Source organism: Oncorhynchus clarkii, chromosome 25 (genome assembly GCF_045791955.1).
Source record: "Oncorhynchus clarkii lewisi isolate Uvic-CL-2024 chromosome 25, UVic_Ocla_1.0, whole genome shotgun sequence".
Lineage (NCBI taxonomy): Eukaryota > Metazoa > Chordata > Actinopteri > Salmoniformes > Salmonidae > Oncorhynchus > Oncorhynchus clarkii.
Window position 1 is genome coordinate 46,794,223 of NC_092171.1, and position 19,608 is coordinate 46,813,830.

The 19,608-nt window shown below is 45.4% G+C and overlaps 1 protein-coding gene across 2 annotated transcripts in view; it reads right to left on the reverse strand.

Moving 5' to 3' along the window:
- The window catches only part of LOC139384013 (protein Jade-1-like), a 44,060-nt gene that overhangs the window by 7,581 nt on the left and 16,871 nt on the right, over nucleotides 1–19,608 (reverse strand). Inside the window, exons 3-8 of one of the 2 annotated variants that reach the window (XM_071128643.1) lie at nucleotides 8,649–8,713; nucleotides 8,370–8,527; nucleotides 7,482–7,666; nucleotides 4,660–4,871; nucleotides 4,306–4,473; nucleotides 3,911–4,072 (exon numbers count right to left, since the gene is read on the reverse strand). In XM_071128643.1, the coding sequence (XP_070984744.1) occupies nucleotides 3,929–4,072; nucleotides 4,306–4,473; nucleotides 4,660–4,871; nucleotides 7,482–7,666; nucleotides 8,370–8,527; nucleotides 8,649–8,713 (932 nt within the window). In that variant the 3' untranslated portion in view covers nucleotides 3,911–3,928. Of the gene's footprint in view, nucleotides 1–3,910; nucleotides 4,073–4,305; nucleotides 4,474–4,659; nucleotides 4,872–7,481; nucleotides 7,667–8,369; nucleotides 8,528–8,648; nucleotides 8,714–19,608 lie in introns of those variants that run through there. The other variant, XM_071128642.1, reaches the window with a different exon arrangement.

Here is a 19,608-nt window from a genome sequence, read left to right on the forward strand (position 1 = left end):
ACACAGACAGCAGGTCAGTGTGTATCTGTATACAGGATCCAGTCTGGTCTTTACAGAGACAGCAGGTCAGTGTGTACAGGATCCAGTCTGGTCTTTACAGAGACAGCAGGTCAGTGTGTACAGGATCCAGTCTGGTCTTTACAGAGACAGCAGGACAGTGTATACAGGATCCAGTCTGGTCTTTACAGAGACAGCAGGTCAGTGTGTACAGGATCCAGTCTGGTCTTTACAGAGACAGCAGGACAGTGTATACAGGATCCAGTCTGGTCTTTACAGAGACAGCAGGTCAGTGTGTACTTGTGTACAGGATCCAGTCTGGTCTTTACAGAGACAGCAGGTCAGTGTGTATCTGTATACAGGATCCAGTCTGGTCTTTACAGAGACAGCATGTATCTGTGTACAGGATCCAGTCTGGTCTTTACACAGACAGCAGGTCAGTGTGTACAGGATCCAGTCTGGTCTTTACAGAGTCAGTTACACTGTATGGTGGGTTAGAGTCAGGGTCAGTTACACTGTCTTTACAGAGATAGCAGGTCAGTGTGTACTTGTGTACAGGATCCAGTCTGGTCATTACAGAGACAGCAGGTCAGTGTGTACCTGTGTACAGGATCCAGTCTGGTCTTTACAGAGACAGCAGGTCAGTGTGTATCTGTATACAGGATCCAGTCTGGTCTTTACAGAGACAGCAGGTCAGTATGTACCTGTGTACAGGATCCAGTCTGGTCTTTACAGAGACAGCAGGTCAATGTGTATCTGTATACAGGATCCAGTCTGGTCTTTACAGAGACAGCAGGTCAGTATGTACCTGTGTACAGGATCCAGTCTGGTCTTTACACAGACAGCAGGTCAGTGTGTACAGGATCCAGTCTGGTCTTTACAGAGACAGCAGGGCAGTGTGTACCTGTGTACAGGATCCAGTTTGGTCTTTACAGAGACAGCAGGTCAGTGTGTACAGGATCCAGTCTGGTCTTTACAGAGACAGCAGGTCAGTGTGTACAGGATCCAGTCTGGTCTTTACAGAGATAGCAGGTCAGTGTGTACCTGTGTACAGGATCCAGTCTGGTCTTTACAGAGACAGCAGGTCAGTGTGTATCTGTATACAGGATCCAGTCTGGTCTTTACACAGACAGCAGGTCAGTGTGTACAGGATCCAGTCTGGTCTTTACAGAGATAGCAGGTCAGTGTGTACCTGTGTACAGGATCCAGTCTGGTCTTTACAGAGACAGCAGGTCAGTGTGTATCTGTATACAGGACCCAGTCTGGTCTTTACAGAGACAGCAGGTCAGTGTGTACCTGTGTACAGGATCCAGTCTGGTCTTTACAGAGACAGCAGGTCAGTGTGTATCTGTATACAGGATCCAGTCTGGTCTTTACACAAACAGCAGGTCAGTGTGTACAGGATCCAGTCTGGTCCTTACAGAGACAGCAGGTCAGTGTGTATCTGTATACAGGATCCAGTCTGGTCTTTGCAGGTCAGTGTGTATCTGTGTACAGGATCCAGTCTGGTCTTTACAGAGACAGCAGGTCAGTGTATACAGGATCCAGTCTGGTCCTTACAGAGACAGCAGGTCAGTGTGTATCTGTATACAGGATCCAGTCTGGTCTTTACAGAGACAGCAGGTCAGTGTATACAGGATCCAGTCTGGTCCTTACAGAGACAGCAGGTCAGTGTGTATCTGTATACAGGTTCCAGTCTGGTCTTTACAGAGACAGCAGGTCAGTGTGTACCTGTGTACAGGATCCAGTCTGGTCTTTACAGAGACAGCAGGTCAGTGTGTATCTGTATACAGGGGCCAGTCTGGTCTTTACAGAGACAGCAGGTCAGTGTGTATCTGTATACAGGATCCAGTCTGGTCTTTACAGAGACAGCAGGTCAGTGTATACAGGATCCAGTCGGGTCTTTACAGAGACAGCAGGTCAGTGTGTATCTGTATACAGGATCCAGTCTGGTCCTTACAGAGACAGCAGGTCAGTGTGTATCTGTGTACAGGATCCAGTCTGGTCTTTACAGAGACAGCAGGTCAGTGTGTACAGGATCCAGTCTGGTCTTTACAGAGACAGCAGGTCAGTGTGTACAGGATCCAGTCTGGTCTTTACAGAGACAGCAGGTCAGTGTGTATCTGTATACAGGATCCAGTCTGGTCTTTACAGAGACAGCAGGTCAGTGTGTATCTGTATACGGGATCCAGTCTGGTCTTTACAGAGACAGCAGGTCAGTGTGTACCTGTGTAAAGGGTCCAGTCTGGTCTTTACAGAGACAGCAGGTCAGTGTGTATCTGTATACAGGATCCAGTCTGGTCTTTACACAGACAGCAGGTCAGTGTGTACAGGATCCAGTCTGGTCTTTACACAGACAGCAGGTCAGTGTGTACAGGATCCAGTTTGGTCTTTACACAGACAGCAGGTCAGTGTGTACAGGATCCAGTTTGGTCTTTACAGAGACAGCAGGTCAGTGTGTACAGGATCCAGTCTGGTCTTTACAGAGACAGCAGGTCAGTGTGTACAGGATCCAGTCTGGTCTTTACAGATCAGTGTGTATCTGTGTACAGGATCCAGTCTGGTCTTTGCAGATCAGTGTGTATCTGTGTACAGGATCCAGTCTGGTCTTTACAGAGACAGCAGGTCAGTGTATACAGGATCCAGTCGGGTCTTTACAGAGACAGCAGGTCAGTGTGTATCTGTATACAGGATCCAGTCTGGTCTTTACAGAGACAGCAGGTCAATGTGTATCTGTATACAGGATCCAGTCTGGTCTTTACAGAGACAGCAGGTCAATGTATACAGGATCCAGTCTGGTCCTTACAGAGACAGCAGGTCAGTGTGTATCTGTATACAGGTTCCAGTCTGGTCTTTACAGAGACAGCAGGTCAGTGTGTACCTGTGTACAGGATCCAGTCTGGTCTTTACAGAGACAGCAGGTCAGTGTGTATCTGTATACAGGGGCCAGTCTGATCTTTACAGAGACAGCAGGTCAGTGTGTACAGGATCCAGTCTGGTCTTTACAGAGACAGCAGGTCAGTGTGTACCTGTGTACAGGATCCAGTCTGGTTTTTACATAGGCAGCAGGTCAGTGTGTATCTGTATACAGGATCCAGTCTGGTCTTTACAGAGACAGCAGGTCAGTGTATACAGGATCCAGTCGGGTCTTTACAGAGACAGCAGGTCAGTGTGTATCTGTATACAGGATCCAGTCTGGTCCTTACAGAGACAGCAGGTCAGTGTGTATCTGTGTACAGGATCCAGTCTGGTCTTTACAGAGACAGCAGGTCAGTGTGTATCTGTATACAGGGTCCAGTCTGGTATTTACAGAGACAGCAGGTCAGTGTGTACAGGTTCCAGTCTGGTCTTTACAGAGACAGCAGGTCAGTGTGTACAGGATCCAGTCTGGTCTTTACAGAGACAGCAGGTCAGTGTGTATCTGTATACAGGATCCAGTCTGGTCTTTACAGAGACAGTAGGTCAGTGTGTACAGGATCCAGTCTGGTCTTTACAGAGACAGCAGGTCAGTGTGTACAGGATCCAGTCTGGTCTTTACAGGATCCAGTCTGGTCTTTACAGAGACAGCAGGTCAGTGTGTACAGGATCCAGTCTGGTCTTTACAGAGACAGCAGGTCAGTGTGTACAGGATCCAGTCTGGTCTTTACAGAGACAGCAGGTCAGTGTGTACAGGATCCAGTCTGGTCTTTACAGAGACAGCAGGTCAGTGTGTATCTGTGTACAGGATCCAGTCTGGTCTTTACAGAGACAGCAGGTCAGTGTGTATCTGTGTACAGGATCCAGTCTGGTCTTTACAGAGACAGCAGGTCAGTGTGTATCTGTATACAGGGTCCAGTCTGGTATTTACAGAGACAGCAGGTCAGTGTGTACAGGTTCCAGTCTGGTCTTTACAGAGACAGCAGGTCAGTGTGTACAGGATCCAGTCTGGTCTTTACAGAGACAGCAGGTCAGTGTGTATCTGTATACAGGATCCAGTCTGGTCTTTACAGAGACAGCAGGTCAGAGCCCATCTGTTACTGGGGATGTGGGACATGTTGGTGATGGGCTCCATCTTTTCTGGGTTCCCAATGCTCACCTAGGCAGACATGCACAACACAGAGCAGGGGTCACATTAGCTGTCAGAAGTCTGCAGTTTCACTATGTCTTTAGTTTACATAAGATAAAGCAACGTAAAACATTTTCCACAAAATCACTGATTACATCAGATGACAACAGAAGATGAACACTACTGTTAGCTTCCAAACAGAAGTAAATGAACTTACAATAAGCAGGGTTAAAGGTTAAGGGTCAGGGGTTAGGGGTCGTCACCTCGGGGATCCACAGAGCACAGCTGACGTGGACCCACTTGGTTCCGCTGCGTGTGGGCTTCATGGCCCCGCCCTTCTTGGGGCAGACTTGGCATTTGGGCGAGATGCCGAGAGCACAGGTCTGACACAGCCAGCTCCCTTTTGGTACGTTCAGAATCCCATAACACCCCTGGAACATACAGACCCAGACAGGGTTAGGGGTCATCACCTCGGGGATCCACAGAGCACAGGTCTGACACAGCCTGCTCCCTTTCGGTACCTTCAGAATCCCATAACACCCCTGGAACATACAGGCCATTGAAGAGCAGAATTACAAGCGGTATTAAAAACAGTCTGAATAAAACTAAAGCGGTACCTGGTGAACACAGATGTTGCACTTGTCACAGAACACCATCTCATTGTTGTCCTCGCCGTCAGGTGACCGACACACGTCACACACGACGTCTTCGTCGTACTCCATGCCAAACCCCTCCTCCGTTGCCATGGGATGTCTCATTCTGTCATAGCAACGCCGCTCGAACTCCTCCATCGCTCTCTCCATGGTGGTCTCATCCAGCACAGCCATGCCTGAAAAACAGTAAACAGTATTATAGTGCAGTCTAGACCAGCAAGGGGTCAAATGGAGGTATCTGAGTGTAAAATATCCACCAGTCTGAACTTAGTAAACCAGGTAGAAAGGGTGTAGAAATTATAATGAACTTACATGTGTAAATAAATGTTAACTCTTTTTTTGGTCTCTAACCAGTGAGTTTAGAAAATGAAGAATATGGGCAACAAAACACAATAAGAGGTGTGGATGTTCTTAGAACTACTGCATTACCAATATAGTATTACACACATTTTCACAGATTGTATTTGGGATTCTTTTTTGCGATGTGAATATTGGATCGCTCTAGAGACAAAACCAGTAGAGAACCACTGGTCGAGACTAACCCTAACCCTCCAGTAGAGAACCACTGGTCTAGACTAACCCCTAACTCCCCAGTAGAGAACCACTGGTCTAGACTAACCCCTAACCCCCCAGTAGAGAACCACTGGTCTAGACTAACCCCTAACCCCCCAGTAGAGAACCACTGGTCTAGACTAACCCCTAACCCCCCAGTAGAGAACCACTGGTCTAGACTAACCCCTAACCACCCAGTAGAGAACCACCGGTCTAGACTAACCCTAACCCTCCAGTAGAGAACCACTGGTCTAGACTAACCCCTAACCCCCCAGTAGAGAACCACTGGTCTAGACTAACCCTAACCCTCCAGTAGGGAACCACTGGTCTAGACTAACCCCTAACCCCCCAGTAGAGAACCACTGGTCTAGACTAACCCCTAACCCCCCAGTAGAGAACCACTGGTCTAGACTAACCCCTAACACCCCAGTAGAGAACCACTGGTCTAGACTAACCCCTAACACCCCAGTAGAGAACCACTGGTCTAGACTAACCCCTAACCCTCCAGTAGAGAACCACTGGTCTAGACTAACCCCTAACCCTCCAGTAGAGAACCACTGGTCTAGACTAACCCCTAACCCTCCAGTAGAGAACCACCGGTCTAGACTAACCCCTAACCCTCCAGTAGAGAACCACTGGTCTAGACTAACCCCGCAGTAGAGAACCACTGGTCTAGACTAACCCCTAACCCTCCAGTAGAGAACCACCGGTCTAAACTAACCCCTAAACCCTAACCCCCTAGCAGAGAACCACTGGTCTAGACTAACCCTCCAGTAGAGAACCACCAGTCTAGACTAACCCCTAACCCTCCATAGTCGTCTCATCCAACACAGCCATGCCTGGGGAACAGACAACATTAAAGGGATAGTGCGTCATGCTAGTTGTTCCTGTAGACTTCGTCATTGCACTAACGCTAGTTGGCAATGACTCCAGAAACAACCTTAAAACTGCACAAGGACCTAAAAATGTTCTCCATGAGTTAATCTGACTGTAGGTAAGTAGAGGAAATGACTATCCCTTTAAACACAGTGTTATAGTACAGTCTAACCCCAACCCTCTCTCCATGGTTGTCTTGTCCAACAGCCCCATGCCTGGAGAACAGACAGTCAACACTACGTAGCTCTGAACCACGACACAGTCAACAATACGTAGCGCTGAACCGCGACCCAGTCAGCACTACGCAGCGCTGAACCGCGACCCAGTCAGCACTACGCAGCGCTGAACCGCGACCCAGTCAGCACTACGCAGCGCTAAACCGCGACCCAGTCAGCACTACGCAGCGCTGAACCGCGACCCAGTCAGCACTACGCAGCGCTGAACCGCGACCCAGTCAGCACTACGCAGCGCTGAACCGCGACCCAGTCAGCACTACGCAGCGCTGAACCGCGACCCAGTCAGCACTACGCAGCGCTGAACCGCGACCCAGTCAGCACTACGCAGCGCTGAACCGCGACCCAGTCAGCACTACGCAGCGCTGAACCGCGACCCAGTCAGCACTACGCAGCGCTGAACCGCGACCCAGTCAGCACTACGCAGCGCTGAACCGCGACACAGTCAACACTACGCGGCGCTGAACCGCGACAGTCAACACTACGTAGCGCTGAACCGCGACAGTCAACACTACGTGGCGCTAAACCGCGACACAGTCAACACTATGTAGCGCTGAACCGCGACACAGTCAACACTACGTGGCGCTGAACCGCGACACAGTCAACACTACGTGGCGCTGAACCGCGACAGTCAACACTACGTAGCGCTAAACCGCGACAGTCAACACTACGTGGCGCTAAACCGCGACAGTCAACACTACGTAGCGCTGAACCGCGACACAGTCAACACTATGTAGCGCTGAACCGCGACACAGTCAACACTACGTGGCGCTGAACCGCGACAGTCAACACTACGTAGCGCTGAACCGCGACAGTCAACACTACGTAGCGCTGAACCGCGACACAGTCAACACTACGTAGCGCTGAACCGCGACACAGTCAACACTACGTAGCTCTGAACCGCGACACAGTCAACACTACGTAGCTCTGAACCGCGACACAGTCAACACTACGTAGCTCTGAACCGCGACACAGTCAACACTACGTAGCTCTGAACCGCGACACAGTCAACACTACGTAGCTCTGAACCACGACACAGTCAGCACTACGTAGCGCTGAACCACGACACAGTCAACACTACATAGTAAGCTGTACAACCTTAGTTGAGGGGGTAAATCTACTGACCCATCAGAGTGAACTGGTGGTTGATAAGCTCCAGCCAGGCCACGTCAGTGTCGTTGAGGTCGTATCGACACGTCCCCTCAGCCAGGGTCTGGATGTCCACGTACCCCAGTGCCTCTGAACCCCCAGAACGGATCCACTTCTTGGGCTTCAAGAACATCACCTCTGTCCCCTTTTCAGCCACCACCCTAAGGAGCAGAGAGTTAGATATTAGGCCCGGGACGATACCAGTTTCCCGATACTTGTTGGTATTGTGGCAAGGAAACAAAACTCAGATTTATCATCACAGCCCTATTGGATATTAGAAACAACAAGTAGGCTTTGGTCTGAAATTCACAATGCCTACTCCACCAAGGTTTTACAGCTCACAGCTTTGACCTACTACAGTAGCTATGTTGGTATTGTACTTCAGACTGTGTAGACAGGTTGCTCATGATTCAAACCTCCTCAAACAGCCTGATTCATACTGTTAGAGGAGGTATTTCACAATAAAGTGATTTATACTGCACATACACAGAGATACAGACACATGTAGGCTACATGTCCTACCAGTCTACATGTCACATGTCCTACCAGGCTACAAGCTGGGATATGGTGTTTAGGCTACATGTCCTACCGGGCTACAGGCTGAGGGATGGGGTTTAGGCTACATGTCCTACCGGGCTACAGGCTGAGGGATGGTGTTTAGGCTACATGTCCTACCGGGCTACATGTCCTACCGGGCTACAGGCTGAGGGATGGTGTTTAGGCTACATGTCCTACCGGGCTACAGGCTGAGGGATGGTGTTTAGGCTACATGTCCTACTGGGCTACAGGCTGAGGGATGGTGTTTAGGCTACATGTCCCACCGGGCTACAGGCTGAGGGATGGTGTTTAGGCTACATGTCCTACCGGGCTACAGTCTGGGGAATGATGTGAGGGCTGACAGGGACCTGGACTCCCTTCTCCCACTCCTGTCTCCAGGGGTCGGCCAGGACGTAGTAATCCTCAGGGTTCAGTTGGTACTTGTCATGGAGCTTCATGGCCGTGATGAAGTCTGTCCTGAACACCTGCACAACACAGGGACAAAGACAGACAGATTATACACTAAATACCTGGGACATGTATACTTCCTTCAGCAGCACACAGCAATAGGCCAACAAAAGGGGTTAGGTTAGTGGGGTGACATACCTCTGCGGGCTTCATCCCATTGGTTCTCCTGAGTTTAGAATGTTGCGACCAAGAAGTGGAGTTACCTTCGAGAAGACAGAGGAATTAATAAAATCAGACTTCAGCCATCTCAATTCTCCTTGGAGCTTATCTTAAACTGACATTTAGGTCGAATCATTTCGATCAAACTTCTGCAACTTGATGGGTATCTGACTGTAACCTGAAGTTTTTCTAGGCCACTAGCGTATAGGCCTATCTATGGTCCTGTAAGACACTAGAATATATAGTCCTTTATGTAGTCCTGTGAAATGTATGGAACAACGGCTGGTGTTCAGTTTCTTCCTTCTTTCCTGCCTGACCTGCCAAGACATCTTTAAATGTCCAGTAGCGCTGTCTGGCACTACTCTCTCTCTGCCTGGTCTGGAGACCCTCTGCCTCTCTGCTCTCTGTCCGTGTCTCTCTGGTCAATCTCCTGAGCCTTCCTGAACACCAAGTACAGCAGAGAATCAACAGGCCAATGAAATGACTTGTTTTCAAGTCTGAATTAGAGGTAATTGGACAGCTCTAGACATGATCTTGGAGAAATCACTGGTGCAACAATATTTTTCATAGAAATATAGTCTGTGTGAAGAGTGGTTTTGGGTTGAGGTTAGTTTTGCGCTCCAAAACCCCTCCTCCATATTTAGGGTTTCAGCGGCTACATTTGGCGTCGCTGCGTTAACATGTAGGAAGTCAATAAATATTACATTCAAAACATACGCCTCTTATCTTTCATATCAGCCAGGAATAACCTGCCAAATAACAAAGATAGACTTACTGAAGCAGATAATGTACAGATCCATAAGCTGCCTGTGCCTCCGGTTGAAAAACGACACCTCCTGCCCAGTTAGCTGACACACAGGTGTTCGGGGCACGCTAGATAGCTAATTAGCACAGGTGGAGGCCTATGTCTTCGTGAAACAAGCAAGGTGTGTAGTAATTTAACCTTTTGAAAAATATATAATTTATCGCTGATATGCAAGCGATGCGTGTGATGTTAAGACTGTCTCGGGCTCTTAATAACCAAACTATCCCTATCCCTATCATCATAGACCTAAAGCATCTATGAATGGAGTAGGGTTACTCTAACCCTAACTAACCCTATCATCACAGACCTAAAGCAGTCCACATCTATGAACGGGGTAGGGTTACTCTAACCCTATCATCATAGACCTAAAGCAGTCCACATCTATGAATGGGGTAGGGTTACTCTAACCCTAACTAACTATCATCATAGACCTAAAGCAGTCCACATCTATGAATGGGGTAGGGTTACTCTAACCCTAACTAACCCTATCATCATAGACCTAAAGCAGTCCAAATCTATGAATGGGGTAGGGTTACTCTAACCCTAACTAACCCTATCATCATAGACCTAAAGCAGTCCATATCTATGAATGGGGTAGGGTTACTCTAACCCTATCATCATAGACCTAAAGCAGTCCACATCTATGAATGGAGTAGGGTTACTCTAACCCTAACTAACCCTATCATCATAGACCTAAAGCGGTCCATATCTATGAATAGGGTTGGGTTGCTCTAACCCTATAATCATAGACCTAAAGCAGTCCACATCTATGAATGGGGTAGGGTTACTCTAACCCTAACTAACCTTATCATCATAGACCTAAAACAGTCCACATCTATGAATGGGGTAGGGTTACTCTAACCCTAACACCATAGACCTAAAGCAGTCCATATCTAAGAATGGGGTAGGGTTACTCTAACCCTAACTAACCCTATCATCATAGACCTAAAGCAGTCCACATCTATGAATGGGGTAGGGTTACTCTAACCCTATCATCATAGACCTAAAGCAGTCCATATCTATGAATGGGGTTGGGTTGCTCTAACCCTATCATCATAGACCTAAAGCAGTCCACATCTATGAATGGGGTAGGGTTACTCTAACCCTATCATCATAGACCTAAAGCAGTCCATATCTATGAATGGGGTAGGGTTACTCTAACCCTAACTAACCCTATCATCATAGACCTAAAACAGTCCACATCTATGAATGGGGTAGGGTTACTCTAACCCTAACTAACCCTATCATCATAGACCTAAAGCAGTCCACATCTATGAATGGGGTAGGGTTACTCTAACCCTAACTAACCCTATCATCATAGACCTAAAGCAGTCCACATCTATGAATGGGGTAGGGTTACTCTAACCCTATCATCATAGACCTAAAGCAGTCCATATCTATGAATGGGGTAGGGTTATTCTAACACTATCGTCATAGACGTAAAGCAGTCCACATCTATGAATGGGGTAGGGTTACTCTAACCCTAACTAACCCTATAATCATAGACCTAAAGCAGTCCATATCTATGAATGGGGTTGGGCTGCTCTAACCCTATCATCATAGACCTAAAGCAGTCGACATCTATGAATGGGGTAGGGTTACTCTAACCCTAACTAACCCTATCATCATAGACCTAAAGCAGTCCACATCTATGAATGGGGTAGGGTTACTCTAACCCTATCATCATAGACCTAAAGCAGTCCACATCTATGAATGGGGTAGGGTTACTCTAACCCTATCATCATAGACCTAAAGCAGTCCACATCTATGAATGGGGTAGGGTTACTCTAACCCTAACTAACCCTATCATCATAGACCTAAAGCAGTCCACATCTATGAATGGGGTAGGGTTACTCTAACCCTAACTAACCCTATCATCATAGACCTAAAGCAGTCCACATCTATGAATGGGGTAGGGTTACTCTAACCCTAACTAACCCTATCATCATAGACCTAAAGCAGTCCACATCTATGAATGGAGTAGGGTTACTCTAACCCTAACTAACCCTATCATCATAGACCTAAAGCAGTCCACATCTATGAATGGGGTAGGGTTACTCTAACCCTATCATCATAGACCTAAAGCAGTCCACATCTATGAATGGGGTAGGGTAGGGTTACTCTAACCCTAACTAACCCTATCATCATAGACCTAAAGCAGTCCACATCTATGAATGGGGTAGGGTTACTCTAACCCTAACTAACCCTATCATCATAGACCTAAAGCAGTCCACATCTATGAATGGGGTAGGGTTACTCTAACCCTAACTAACCCTATCATCATAGACCTAAAGCAGTCCACATCTATGAATGGAGTAGGGTTACTCTAACCCTAACTAACCCTATCATCATAGACCTAAAGCAGTCCACATCTATGAATGGGGTAGGGTTACTCTAACCCTATCATCATAGACCTAAAGCAGTCCACATCTATGAATGGGGTAGGGTTACTCTTACCCTAACACCATAGACCTAAAGCAGTCCATATCTAAGAATGGGGTAGGGTTACTCTAACCCTAACTAACCCTATCATCATAGACCTAAAGCAGTCCATATCTATGAATGGGGTTGGGTTGCTCTAACCCTATCATCATAGACCTAAAGCAGTCCACATCTATGAATGGGGTAGGGTTACTCTAACCCTAACTAACCCTATCATCATAGACCTAAAGCAGTCCACATCTATGAATGGAGTAGGGTTACTCTAACCCTAACTAACCCTATCATCATAGACCTAAAGCAGTCCATATCTATGAATGGGGTTGGGTTGCTCTAACCCTATCATCATAGACCTAAAGCAGTCGACATCTATGAATGGGGTAGGGTTACTCTAACCCTAACTAACCCTATCATCATAGACCTAAAGCAGTCCACATCTATGAATGGGGTAGGGTTACTCTAACCCTATCATCATAGACCTAAAGCAGTCCACATCTATGAACGGGGTAGGGTTACGGGGTAGGGTTACTCTAACCCTATCATCATAGACCTAAAGCAGTCCACATCTATGAATGGGGTAGGGTTACTCTAACCCTAACTAACTATCATCATAGACCTAAAGCAGTCCATATCTATGAATGGGGTAGGGTTACTCTAACCCTATCATCATAGACCTAAAGCAGTCCATATCTATGAATAGGGTTGGGTTGCTCTAACCCTATACTCATAGACCTAAAGCAGTCCACATCTATGAATGGGGTAGGGTTACTCTAACCCTAACTAACCTTATCATCATAGACCTAAAACAGTCCACATCTATGAATGGGGTAGGGTTACTCTAACCCTAACACCATAGGCCTAAAGCAGTCCATATCTAAGAATGGGGTAGGGTTACTCTAACCCTAACTAACCCTATCATCATAGACCTAAAGCAGTCCATATCTATGAATGGGGTTGGGTTGCTCTAACCCTATCATCATAGACCTAAAGCAGTCCACATCTATGAATGGCGTAGGGTTACTCTAACCCTAACTAACCCTATCATCATAGACCTAAAGCAGTCCATATCTATGAATGGGGTAGGGTTACTCTAACCCTATCATCATATACCTAAAGCAGTCCATATCTATGAATGGGGTAGGGTTACTCTAACCCTATCATCATAGACCTAAAGCAGTCCACATCTATGAATGGGGTAGGGTTACTCTAACCCTATCATCATAGACCTAAAGCAGTCCATATCTATGAATGGGGTAGGGTTACTCTAACCCTAACTAACCCTATCATCATAGACCTAAAGCAGTCCACATCTATGAATGGAGTAGGGTTACTCTAACCCTAACTAACCCTATCATCATAGACCTAAAGCAGTCCATATCTATGAATGGGGTTGGGTTGCTCTAACCCTATCATCATAGACCTAAAGCAGTCGACATCTATGAATGGGGTAGGGTTACTCTAACCCTAACTAACCCTATCATCATAGACCTAAAGCAGTCCACATCTATGAATGGAGTAGGGTTACTCTAACCCTAACTAACCCTATCATCATAGACCTAAAGCAGTCCACATCTATGAATGGGGTAGGGTTACTCTAACCCTATCATCATAGACCTAAAGCAGTCCACATCTATGAATGGGGTAGGGTTACTCTAACCCTAACTAACCCTATCATCATAGACCTAAAGCAGTCCACATCTATGAATGGGGTAGGGTTACTCTAACCCTATCATCATAGACCTAAAGCAGTCCACATCTATGAACGGGGTAGGGTTACTCTAACCCTATCATCATAGACCTAAAGCAGTCCACATCTATGAATGGGGTAGGGTTACTCTAACCCTATCATCATAGACCTAAAGCAGTCCATATCTATGAATAGGGTTGGGTTGCTCTAACCCTATAATCATAGACCTAAAGCAGTCCACATCTATGAATGGGGTAGGGTTACTCTAACCCTAACTAACCTTATCATCATAGACCTAAAACAGTCCACATCTATGAATGGGGTAGGGTTACTCTAACCCTAACACCATAGACCTAAAGCAGTCCATATCTAAGAATGGGGTAGGGTTACTCTAACCCTAACTAACCCTATCATCATAGACCTAAAGCAGTCCATATCTATGAATGGGGTTGGGTTGCTCTAACCCTATCATCATAGACCTAAAGCAGTCCACATCTATGAATGGCGTAGGGTTACTCTAACCCTAACTAACCCTATCATCATAGACCTAAAGCAGTCCATATCTATGAATGGGGTAGGGTTACTCTAACCCTATCATCATATACTTAAAGCAGTCCATATCTATGAATGGGGTAGGGTTACTCTAACCCTATCATCATAGACCTAAAGCAGTCCACATCTATGAATGGGGTAGGGTTACTCTAACCCTATCATCATAGACCTAAAGCAGTCCATATCTATGAATGGGGTAGGGTTACTCTAACCCTAACTAACCCTATCATCATAGACCTAAAACAGTCCACATCTATGAATGGGGTAGGGTTACTCTAACCCTAACATCATAGACCTAAAGCAGTCCATATCTATGAATGGGGTAGGGTTATTCTAACACTATCGTCATAGACGTAAAGCAGTCCACATCTATGAATGGGGTAGGGTTACTCTAACCCTAACTAACCCTATCATCATAGACCTAAAGCAGTCCATATCTATGAGTGGGGTTGGGTTGCTCTAACCCTATCATCATAGACCTAAAGCAGTCGACATCTATGAATGGGGTAGGGTTACTCTAACCCTAACTAACCCTATCATCACAGACCTAAAGCAGTCCATATCTATGAATGGGGTAGTGTTACTCTAACCCTATCATCATAGACCTAAAGCAGTCCAAATCTATGAATGGGGTAGGATTACTCTAACCCTAACTAACCCTATCATCATAGACCTAAAGCAGTCCACATCTATGAATGGGGTAGGGTTACTCTAACCCTATCATCATAGACCTAAAGCAGTCCACATCTATGAATGGGGTAGTGTTACTCTAACCCTAACTAACCCTATCATCATAGACCTAAAGCAGTCCACATCTATGAATGGAGTAGGGTTACTCTAACCCTAACTAACCCTATCATCATAGACCTAAAGCAGTCCACATCTATGAATGGGGTAGGGTTACTCTAACCCTATCATCATAGACCTAAAGCAGTCCACATCTATGAATGGGGTAGGGTTACTCGAACCCTAACTAACCCTATCATCATAGACCTAAAGCAGTCCACATCTATGAATGGGGTAGGGTTACTCTAACCCTATCATCATAGACCTAAAGCAGTCCATATCTATGGATGGGGTAGGGTTACTCTAACCCTATCATCATAGACCTAAAGCAGTCCACATCTATGAACGGGGTAGGGTTACTCTAACCCTATCATCATAGACCTAAAGCAGTCCACATCTATGAATGGGGTAGGGTTACTCTAACCCTAACTAACTATCATCATAGACCTAAAGCAGTCCATATCTATGAATGGGGTAGGGTTACTCTAACCCTATCATCATAGACCTAAAGCAGTCATATCTATGAATGGGGTAGGGTTACTCTAACCCTATCATCATAGACCTAAAGCAGTCCACATCTATGAATGGGGTAGGGTTACTCTAACCCTAACTAACTATCATCATAGACCTAAAGCAGTCCATATCTATGAATGGGGTAGGGTTACTCTAACCCTATCATCATAGACCTAAAGCAGTCCACATCTATGAATGGGGTAGGGTTACTCTAACCCTAACTAACCTTATCATCATAGACCTAAAGCAGTCCATATCTATGAATGGGGTTGGGTTGCTCTAACCCTATCATCATAGACCTAAAGCAGTCCACATCTATGAATGGGGTAGGGTTACTCTAACCCTAACTAACCCTATCATCATAGACCTAAAGCAGTCCACATCTATGAATGGTGTAGGGTTACTCTAACCCTAACTATATCATCATAGACCTAAAGCAGTCCATATCTATGAATGGGGTAGGGTTACTCTAACCCTATCATCATATACCTAAAGCAGTCCATATCTATGAATGGGGTAGGGTTACTCTAACCCTATCATCATAGACCTAAAGCAGTCCACATCTATGAATGGGGTAGGGTTACTCTAGACCTATCATCATAGACCTAAAGCAGTCCATATCTATGAATGGGGTTGGGTTGCTCTAACCCTATCATCATAGACGTAAAGCAGTCCACATCTATGAATGGGGTAGGGTTACTCTAACCCTAACTAACCCTATCATCATAGACCTAAAGCAGTCCATATCTATGAATGGGGTTGGGTTGCTCTAACCCTATCATCATAGACCTAAAGCAGTCCACATCTATGAATGGGGTAGGTTACTCTAACCCTAACTAACCCTATCATCATAGACCAAAAGCAGTCCACATCTATGAATGGTGTAGGGTTACTCTAACCCTAACTAACTATCATCATAGACCTAAAGCAGTCCAAATCTATGAATGGGGTAGGATTACTCTAACCCTAACTAACCCTATCATCATAGACCTAAAGCAGTCCACATCTATGAATGGGGTAGGGTTACTCTAACTAACCCTATCATCATAGACCTAAAGCAGTCCATATCTATGAATGGGGTTGGGTTGCTCTAACCCTATCATCATAGACCTAAAGCAGTCCACATCTATGAATGGGGTAGGGTTACTCTAACACTAACTAACCCTATCATCATAGACCTAAAGCAGTCCACATCTATGAATGGGGTAGGATTAGTCTAACCCTAACTAACTATCATCATAGACATAAAGCAGTCCATATCTATGAATGGGGTAGGGTTACTCTAACCCTAACTAACCCTATCATCATAGACCTAAAGCAGTCCACATCTATGAATGGTGTAGGGTTACTCTAACCCTAACTAACTCTATCATCATAGACCTAAAGCAGTCCATATCTATGAATGGGGTAGTGTTACACTAACCCTAACTAACCCTATCATCACAGACCTAAAGCATTCCAAATCTATGAATGGGGTAGGATTACTCTAACCCTAACTAACCCTATCATCATAGACCTAAAGCAGTCCACATCTATGAATGGGGTAGGGTTACTCTAACCCTATCATCATAGACCTAAAGCAGTCCACATCTATGAATGGGGTAGTGTTACTCTAACCCTAACTAACCCTATCATCATAGACCTAAAGCAGTCCATATCTATGAATGGGGTAGGATTAGTCTAACCCTAACTAACTATCATCATAGACCTAAAGCAGTCCATATCTATGAATGGGGTAGGGTTACTCTAACCCTATCATCATAGACCTAAAGCAGTCCATATCTATGAATAGGGTTGGGTTGCTCTAACCCTATCATCATAGACCTAAAGCAGTCCACATCTATGAATGGGGTAGGGTTACTCTAACCCTAACTAACCCTATCATCATAGACCTAAAGAAGTCAACATCTATGAATGGGGTAGTGTTACTCTAACCCTAACTAACCCTATCATCATAGACCTAAAGCAGTCCACATCTATGAATGGGGTAGGGTTACTCTAACCCTAACTAACCCTATCATCATAGACCTAAAGCAGTCCACATCTATGAATGGGGTAGGGTTACTCTAACTAACCCTATCATCATAGACCAAAAGCAGTCCATATCTATGAATGGGGTTGGGTTGCTCTAACCCTATCATCATAGACCTAAAGCAGTCCACATCTATGAATGGGGTAGGGTTAGTCTAACCCTAACTAACTATCATCATAGACCTAAAGCAGTCCATATCTATGAATGGGGTAGGATTAGTCTAACCCTAACTAACTATCATCATAGACCTAAAGCAGTCCATATCTATGAATGGGGTAGGATTAGTCTAACCCTAACTAACTATCATCATAGACCTAAAGCAGTCCACATCTATGAATGGCGTAGGGTTACTCTAACCCTAACTAACCCTATCATCATAGACCTAAAGCAGTCCATATCTATGAATGGGGTAGGGTTACTCTAACCCTATCATCATATACTTAAAGCAGTCCATATCTATGAATGGGGTAGGGTTACTCTAACCCTATCATCATAGACCTAAAGCAGTCCACATCTATGAATGGGGTAGGGTTACTCTAACCCTATCATCATAGACCTAAAGCAGTCCATATCTATGAATGGGGTAGGGTTACTCTAACCCTAACTAACCCTATCATCATAGACCTAAAACAGTCCACATCTATGAATGGGGTAGGGTTACTCTAACCCTAACATCATAGACCTAAAGCAGTCCATATCTATGAATGGGGTAGGGTTATTCTAACACTATCGTCATAGACGTAAAGCAGTCCACATCTATGAATGGGGTAGGGTTACTCTAACCCTAACTAACCCTATCATCATAGACCTAAAGCAGTCCATATCTATGAGTGGGGTTGGGTTGCTCTAACCCTATCATCATAGACCTAAAGCAGTCGACATCTATGAATGGGGTAGGGTTACTCTAACCCTAACTAACCCTATCATCACAGACCTAAAGCAGTCCATATCTATGAATGGGGTAGTGTTACTCTAACCCTATCATCATAGACCTAAAGCAGTCCAAATCTATGAATGGGGTAGGATTACTCTAACCCTAACTAACCCTATCATCATAGACCTAAAGCAGTCCACATCTATGAATGGGGTAGGGTTACTCTAACCCTATCATCATAGACCTAAAGCAGTCCACATCTATGAATGGGGTAGTGTTACTCTAACCCTAACTAACCCTATCATCATAGACCTAAAGCAGTCCACATCTATGAATGGAGTAGGGTTACTCTAACCCTAACTAACCCTATCATCATAGACCTAAAGCAGTCCACATCTATGAATGGGGTAGGGTTACTCTAACCCTATCATCATAGACCTAAAGCAGTCCACATCTATGAATGGGGTAGGGTTACTCGAACCCTAACTAACCCTATCATCATAGACCTAAAGCAGTCCACATCTATGAATGGGGTAGGGTTACTCTAACCCTATCATCATAGACCTAAAGCAGTCCATATCTATGGATGGGGTAGGGTTACTCTAACCCTATCATCATAGACCTAAAGCAGTCCACATCTATGAACGGGGTAGGGTTACTCTAACCCTATCATCATAGACCTAAAGCAGTCCACATCTATGAATGGGGTAGGGTTACTCTAACCCTAACTAACTATCATCATAGACCTAAAGCAGTCCATATCTATGAATGGGGTAGGGTTACTCTAACCCTATCATCATAGACCTAAAGCAGTCCATATCTATGAATGGGGTAGGGTTACTCTAACCCTATCATCATAGACCTAAAGCAGTCCACATCTATGAATGGGGTAGGGTTACTCTAACCCTAACTAACTATCATCATAGACCTAAAGCAGTCCATATCTATGAATGGGGTAGGGTTACTCTAACCCTATCATCATAGACCTAAAGCAGTCCACATCTATGAATGGGGTAGGGTTACTCTAACCCTAACTAACCTTATCATCATAGACCTAAAGCAGTCCATATCTATGAATGGGGTTGGGTTGCTCTAACCCTATCATCATAGACCTAAAGCAGTCCACATCTATGAATGGGGTAGGGTTACTCTAACCCTAACTAACCCTATCATCATAGACCTAAAGCAGTCCACATCTATGAATGGTGTAGGGTTACTCTAACCCTAACTATATCATCATAGACCTAAAGC